General features: G+C 39.9%; 1 protein-coding gene across 1 annotated transcript; it reads right to left on the bottom strand.

The window, feature by feature from the left end:
• Nucleotides 1-101: 101 nt before the first annotated feature.
• Nucleotides 102-5,375, bottom strand: LOC114241444 (sperm flagella and cilia-associated protein 1). The gene is made up of 5 exons (XM_028172267.2): nt 5,258-5,375; nt 4,527-4,736; nt 3,502-3,606; nt 2,847-2,992; nt 102-671 (listed from the first exon to the last, which is right to left on the bottom strand). The coding sequence occupies exons 1-5, from the start codon at nt 5,373-5,375 to the stop codon at nt 102-104; spliced, it is 1,149 nt and encodes a 382-aa protein (XP_028028068.2).
• Nucleotides 5,376-8,148: the final 2,773 nt, after the last annotated feature.

Below are 8,148 nucleotides of genomic sequence, written 5' to 3'. Positions count from 1 at the left end.
AGACACAATGTGTTTCATTATTACGTTTAGTAAAAAAAAAAACTAGTAAATTTCAATACACAATATCTTTAAAAATGTCTTTGAAACAATAGCCAGACTTTCTAAGCAACGTAGCCAAAATTCTCCACATATCCCGCTGAATTAACGATCTCTTTGATTTCTTTATTAATGCTTTCCTCTATGGTTGTGACTATAACTGGATTTTGATCGAAATCTTCCACATCATGAAAGCATTCAGATTTCTGCTCAATAACCTCAGTTTCTTTGAACACATCGGACTTGATTTCGTGCACTTCCACAATAGGTTTCTCATGTTCATAAACTTCTTTTGTGATCGGCTTAGAAATTCTAGTACTATCTACAGTTATAGCTGTTTCATTGACTTCTATTACGCTAGGCTTAGGAATTCTAGAAGCATCTATGAGTATAGGTATCTTCGATTCTTCGACTTTAGGTGTCTTCGCTTCAATATTTTTAATAGTACTTTGAACTGGTGTCGCTTTGTTCTCCTGTATAACAACTGTTGGGGTTGGCGGTTCATCAAACGGCACTGAAAGACTATTCTGAAGAGCTTCTACTTCTCTGCGTCTATTTTGTTTCCTTTCTAATTGCTTTTGTAATTCGTCAATCCTTTCTTCTTTGAGTTTCAGCAAATTGTCTAGATGTTCGACCTATGTTTTTGTACAAAATATATTTAGAAACAACTTCGCGTTCTATTTTAAAACTAGCTTCATAAATAGATAAAATAGGAGGTAAAAGGTAGACATACAGTCCAAAATAGACACCAGCAAAATTGTGGAGCCCGTTACGACGTGAACGCAGCAAATCAGCATGAGAGACAAGGTCGTGGTAAAGAAAGCAGTATACAAGGCACTACTACCCGTGCTGGTTCGCAATAACACCACCGAATGCTGGCTGCCGACCACAGCACGCTGGTACAATACTCAGAGAACGCCACTGCCCATTTTCACCACAAAATAACATAGTGTCGTCTTCCGTCAAACCGAATCGTGTGAACAATAAAGGCTAAAATTTTTTATTTGTGTTATTAAAAGTTAAGCGTCCATAGTGTTTAACACGTTGACTGCCGTGTAGGTAGGGTAAGTAGGTAGGTTAGCGAGGCCCTACGTAGGGCACTAAAGTAATCATGTCGATTTCTGTCTTCGATCTTCTTACTATGGAGCTGGAATATCTATAATCTATATAGTAGACTCTAGGAAAGACGAATCCGAAGCTACTAAGATACATAACTAGTCAGGTCATAAGTATTGTCACACAGTAAAAACTTTTCTTTTAGAATGCTGGCCACAAAAAAGTTTATTGAATTCGATTTTCGAATTGTTCATGAAAATAAAAATGTATACTATTAGGATTTTACTCATTTATAAATATGGAGTAGACGCTTAAAGAAGACCGTGTTGCAGTTATTGCGTTGCATCGTTGCGGTTACGCGCCAATTCAAAATTTTAACATACTGAAAAATTTTAATATAACCAAAAGATTCGTTTATCGTACCATCAAACGATACAATGAAGACTCTAGTGTAGATGACAGGTCAAGAAGTGGTCGCCCTCGGTCTGTTAGGACTCCAGCAGTGATAAAATCTGTAAAGGCGCGAATTCAAAGAAATCCCAAACGTAAGCAGAAACTGTTGGCCCTTCAGATGAGGTTAAGCAGAACCACAGTGAAAAAGGTGTTAAATGAAGACTTAAGGCTTCGGGCATATCCAAGAAAAACAGGACATCGTTTAAATGCTCGTCTAATGGACCTGAGACTGAAGAGATACCGCGCTTTGTTGAAGCGGTACGCGGGAAAAAAATATCGGGAAATTCTTTTATCGGATGAAAAAATTTATACCGTAGAAGAGAGCTACAACAAACAAAATGATAAGGTGTACGCACACAGTAGTGAAGAAGCGAGCAACCGTATTCCGCGTGTCCAACGAGGTCATTTTCCATTCTCGCTCATGGTATGGTTGGGAGTTTCTTATTGGGGCTTAACAGAGGTACATTTTTGTGAGAAAGGTGTAAAAACGAATGCAGTTGTGTATCAAAATACAGTCCTGACGAACCTTGTGGAACCTGTTTCTCATACCATGTTCAGTAACAGGCACTGGGTATGCTAATAAGATTCGGCGCCAGCTCATAGAGCGAAGAGCACACAAAACTGGCTGACGGCGCGTGAAATCGACTTCATCCGGCACGAAGACTGGCCCTCCTCCAGTCCAGATTTGAATCCGTTAGATTACAAGATATGGCAACACTTGGAGGAAAAGGCGTGCTCAAAGCCTCATCCCAATTTAGAGTCACTCAAGACATCCTTGATTATGGCAGCCGCCGATATTGACATAGACCTCGTTCGTGCTGCGATAGACGACTGGCCGCGCAGATTGAAGGCCTGTATTCAAAATCACGGAGCTCATTTTGAATAAACTTTAGTGTCATAAGAATCTATGTTTTGTTAAGTTCATTTTGGTATATGAATGGTTACATAATGAATAAACTTGTTTCAATTATTTTACATTAAACATGTGACAGAATTTATGACCTGACTAGGTATATTAATAACATAAAAGACAAAGTTAGGCAATCCAGGTGCTTACCAACAGAAATCGACATAATTACTTCAGTGCCCCACGTAGGGCACCAGTGACCTACATGGTAGTCAAAGGGTTAAATTACCACATTAATACAGACCTTGAGACAATGAATGAAGTCTCACTTTCATTCTTATATCGTCCTGCATACTTCTGCCCCGAAGCCGACCGCGTCATTCCGTTTTTAATGGTGAAACAACATCACCTAATACCTCATGTTTGTAGGAGGCGTATTTATTTAAATAATTACCTTTTGTTTGAGCAGTTCAATAGAATCTTTAGCGTCCTTAAATTCTTCCTTAAGAGTCAAATAGCAGTCGTAGTTGACCACTTTCTGTTGAACCGTCTCCAAAACACCATTGACCCTCGTCTTCACGGGCACAACGAGGATGTTTTCTAGAGAGAATAATACCATTTATTTATGTTTATTGATGGATTACTGCTGGCCTGGAGGCCTTTCCTAGTTTTACCAGGACAGTTGGGCGAGCAAAGGCTGAACCAGGAGGGGTGGGATTTGCTAGCAGCTGCTCTAGTGCCTCAAAAGAAGGCCTAACAACTCAAGCTGCTTCGCGAATGAATCTACTACCGAATCGGAATCGCCACCCACGGAAAAGATCCGGCGAGAAACTCAGCGGGTAGAGCGAACTCAGTGTAAAAGTACTAGATCTCTATGCTATCTCCCACGTTTCGAATGCTTCCATTTTCATGAGCACGAAAGACTAAGGTGTTGATTCATTTGACTTGTAGGAATAGTTTTTACTATGTCAATCGTACACTGCATAACGATTAGTCCCAAAGCACGACAGCATACGTAGGCTTGTTGACTTAGGTGTAGGAATAAAAAGTGTTTGTTAACAAAAATTAAAGGATAAAAGGGGTAAACTAGTATTCAAAGTATAATTTACCATCTTCGCCGCAAGCTTCGTAATAGCTACCGCCGCTGGATACATTCTGCTCCGACTCCCTCATACTCTTGTTCAACTCTTCGTCGCGACGTATTTTGTCCCTAACTGTCCAGTTGGCATATCAAAACATTACAATCATTTTCGTACAAATTCTATCGATCTGTTTGTAGAGTGCTTTTGAATGGGTACATTATCACAATTCAAGATTCTTTTTTTTTTATTGCTTAGATGTGTGGACGAGCTCACAGCCCACCTGGTGTTGAGTGGTTACTGGAGCCCATAGACATTCAAAACGTAAATGCGCCACCCACCTTGAGATATAAATTCTAAGGTCAGTATAGTTACAACGGCTGCCCCACCCTTCAAGCCGACACGCATTACCGCTTCACGGCAGAAAAGGGCGGGGTGGTGGTACCCACCCATGCGGACTCACAAGAGGTCCTACCAACAGTAAGAATTCGCTTCCCGGTCGAAGGCACTATCGTTATGAAGGATGTTTCAATAAGGATACTTGTGGTTCAGAGTCGTGGCTTTTTATTACTTATGTGGGTGGACGAACTCACGGTCCTCCTGGTATTGAATGATTACCGGAACCCATAGACGTTAGCAACGTAAATGCCACCACCGATCTCCAAACATGAGTTCGAAGTCAAATCAGTAAATACAACGGCTGCTCCATCCTTCAAACCGAAACACATTAATTCTTCACGGCAGAAATAGCCAGGGTGGACGTACGCACCCTTGTGGGATCACAAAATGGCCTACCAATACTATCTTCTGCTTCGCGGCGAGTTTCGTTGATTGACACTTTTAGCCTTTGAAACACCTGGTCAGATTATTGACAGACTGACAGACTGGTCAGACTGGCATTACTGCTTCACGGCAGAAATAGGTAGGGCGGTAGTACCTACCCGCGTGGCCTCAAAAGGTGCCCTACCACTAATGTCTCGGAAGTGTTACACGCTACTAATAGTAACATTCTTCTATTCCTCATTTTCCTATCCCAGTCTGAGTGCGACACTAACCCATGACAAGTACTCGTTCAATAACCCCCGGAGCGCAGTTAGCGAGCTGATCCATTGTGTTACAGCATAGGCTCAGCCTCAACTTCTTCAGAACCTTGCGGTTAAGCGTCAGCCAGTTGTTGAGCTTCAAAGAATGGCTGTTCCTCGGCGGATAGTTGTGCATTTCCACTAGTTTCGGATAATGAACGCTTAGGATCTCGGCTAGGAGAACTGTCGAATACGCAATTAGTTCATAAATTCATTCATTATTGTATTGTCTGTGGATTAAATTTAATTCGTAGTAATTTGTCGTAGGTACGACTATTTTTAGAAGATTTTAGATCAGCCTATGACAGTCTCCAAGTCGAAAGACCTTAAGTCATAGAATCATTCGAGTCGCTTTGAATAGAATGCCCTTGAATAAAATTGAAATTTCGACCGTGTATCTCAAGGGATTTGCAGTTTCACCAGAATGAGTGGACGAATGAACTCTAGGACTCAGCCTTGACGAATTGGAGAAGCTGCCGATGCCTCCGAGGACGGTCCAATATGTCAATGGCAAAAATAACCTACCACTAGATCGTCTAGGATACTAATTATTTAGACACAAAAATTGATTAGGATATTTGCACTAGCCAGATAATGCTGCAGTATTCCAAATTCGCGATCGTACACTTATACTTTATACATATTATTATAATAAATCGCTGTTAGAACTCGACTAAAGACCTCTAATTTGACATTGGAATTACCAGCATCGGAAAAATCTCTGTTGATTTTCTTGGTCGGTCTAGAGAGCTTGAATGTATCCACCCAGGCCAGAACCGACTCTAACTCGGCGAGAGCTATAGGAGAGTCTATATTCGACATATTTGTAAACTATGTTTTGTATATTTATATGATTTTTTATTTTAATTTGGTAACGATCCGATAGTTAGACAATATAAATTTCCCGATTACGACAGTGACATTGGCTGTCATTCGCCGACATTTTACGACCAGTTTTAGGGTAAAAAAAAAGTTTCATTGTGATAGGACGAGCTCTGAATGTTTGAAAATGATTTGGGTTATTCCCCTTATCGCCCTAATGGAACTACTAATAATGCAACACGATAAACAAATAGCATCTATACTAATATTATAAAGCTGAAGAGTTTGTTTGTTTTAACGCGCTAATCTCAGGAACTACTGGTCCGATTTGAAAAATTATTTCAGTGTTGGATAGCCCATTTATCGAGGAAGGCTATAGGCTATATAACATCACGCCAAGACCAATACAAGCGGAACACCAATAAAGAATGTTTCAAAATCGGGGTTTTAATCCCTTTTGAGAGCATCCACTGCATGCGCTGCGGAAACGGTTAAAGTTTCGCTAAAGTAATGTATGAGAGAATTGTTCCCCTTTAAAAGAACTAAAAAAAGTTCGCGACAGCATATGTCTATATGTTAAGGTTAGCTCACTATAACGCTTTCTATGCTAACCAAATTTGTTCTAAAATAAAGCATTATTTGTGAACTATTCTATGCGGACGAAGTCGGGGGCAAAAGCTAGTATTGTAATAAATAAAACTCAAACTCCCAAAGTTTATACAGCGTAATCAATACTCGATATTTTTTTCCTACCTACTCGATGGTAGCATAAGGGGCTATTCCAACTACGCGCGTACGGATATCTATACGGAGCTCATAGACTCAACCTATGAGAATTGCTAAGCTAACTCTAGCACGAGCAGTGCTTCGCTGAATCTACCACCGGAACGGAACCGCCACCCACTGAGAAAATCCGGCGAGAAACTCAGTGGGCTGTCTGTAAGTTACTTTTCACAAGGGTTTTTCGTGTTTGACGGGTTCGACAAGAACGGTGACCGGTGCTTGGAATGCCTAAAAGCACCGATAGTGGATCGGGAGGATCCATAGTGACGTGTTTTGGGCGACAGCGACTGCTTACTGTGTGGTCCGCCGGATCGGGTATGTACTGGCTGTAAGACGTACTCGCATTATACGTTATAAAACAAAGTTTTACTACCCTGCCTACCTTAACGCAAAGCAGCAATGCAGTATAGGACATCCAAAACACTACTGACTATATAACCTCATATCTCAAACCTTCATATTATTGTTACGCCGGTAATAGTAACGCCATCTATTGCCGAATAGTTGAACCATATCGAAGGATCTAGTAGCATCTAGAACGCTCGAGAAGTACAACGCCATCTATTGTCATATAGCGGAAACACACAATACTAGACTTTTGTGGAATATTCTCGACGATTCTAGGGATTTCGTCTCGACTATACAAGCGTTGCAGAGATGGCAGGTAGTCAGTTAGTAATCGGAACTACTCGAAGCGAAACCGAACAGATGACCTGAAGCGAAGCGGAAGAAGCGAATTGAGTGTTTTAAAGTGTTTGTTGGGTGTTTTAAATGTTCTAAGTGTTGAATAAAGTTTTTATTTTATATTTCGGTGGAATTTTATTTATTCCGAACCCCAGCGCGTAACAATATTGTGTACCGCTCAGCGTTGCGTGTCCATTTAACGCAACGAAGACCAAACATGTTTAGGAAAATTAATATACTATTCCTGTTGTATTGTGAAGAATTAGTAGCAGTTTTGCGAATACTAGACACAGCCGAATTTTCTGATGAAAAACTATTTTTTTTTCTGGTCCGAGGACCGAACTTCCTACAAGGTCCCCGCGCCGCTCGTTCTGTAGGACTGGAGGGTCCGCAGAGTGTGGGTACGGACCCCGGGCCCAAGAATGGTATTTAGGGCCCTACTCTGATGAATAACCTAACATATGAAAACGTTATATGGGTCCCCGGGCCTTCATTACAAAATCCCATCAACCTAAGAACACAATACAATATAAAATGATGTAACATTTTTTTTTATACTTAGATATTTAAACTCGAAGCACGTTCTTCATCGGTCGCGTACTGGAGTCGCAGTAAAAAGCAAACAGCAGTAACCTAAATGCGTGTGACTTTCCATTCTGTGTGTTTATACACTGCGTAACGGGTTTCATTGTTGCAACGCCATAAGAGATGTTTTGATACTTTCCATTTACTTAACTCACAGCAAGAGTTAACGACCGCAGAATGAATTGAAGCCAATTAGATGAAGTATAAATCTAGTCCTCTCTCGAATACCGTTGATAGGTAGAAATAGAACATTTTGTATTTTAATTATAAATTAAATTTTACATAAAAATAAAATAATAGCTGTTTTTCTATAACATGTCTGGTGATATGTAATGAAAAGATAACATAAACACTTGAAATAAATTCTGTGAAAAGTAATCCAATTGTTATGCTTTCAAACTTTGATTAAATTCACTTCTAGAACATCGTTGACATGTTGAATAAATGATTTTATAAATTAACTAGCCGTACTAGCCCGCTTCGCTGGGCATTTAAAATTAACATTATTATTTATTTTCATTTTTATTAGGGAGTCCAACACTCATATAAATATAAACCTATCCATTATGTACATGTATTTTCTACATGGATACCAAGTTTCAAGTCAATCGGATGCACGGTTCAGTAGTTATAACGGAACATCCGTAAAAACCACTGTTGATTTATATATTAGTATAGATGGTGTTATTACGTATCTTTTCTGAAAATGTAGCTTAAATAT

Source organism: Bombyx mandarina, chromosome 26 (genome assembly GCF_030267445.1).
Source record: "Bombyx mandarina strain Sakado chromosome 26, ASM3026744v2".
Classification (NCBI taxonomy): Eukaryota; Metazoa; Arthropoda; class Insecta; order Lepidoptera; family Bombycidae; genus Bombyx; species Bombyx mandarina.
Note: the sequence above shows the minus strand (reverse complement) of the source record. Positions and strands in the feature narration are given on the sequence as shown.

Bases quoted from the DNA above. Each gene is read 5' to 3' on its own strand.
- LOC114241444 (XM_028172267.2), bottom strand. From the start codon at position 5,375: ATGTCGAATATAGACTCTCCTATAGCTCTCGCCGAGTTAGAGTCGGTT. The intron at 3,607-4,526 runs GTTAGTGTCGCA...CCAACTGGACAG, and splicing joins TGAACGAGTACTTGTCATGG to TTAGGGACAAAATACGTCGC. The intron at 2,993-3,501 runs GTAAATTATACT...TATTCTCTCTAG, and splicing joins CGAAGCTTGCGGCGAAGATG to AAAACATCCTCGTTGTGCCC.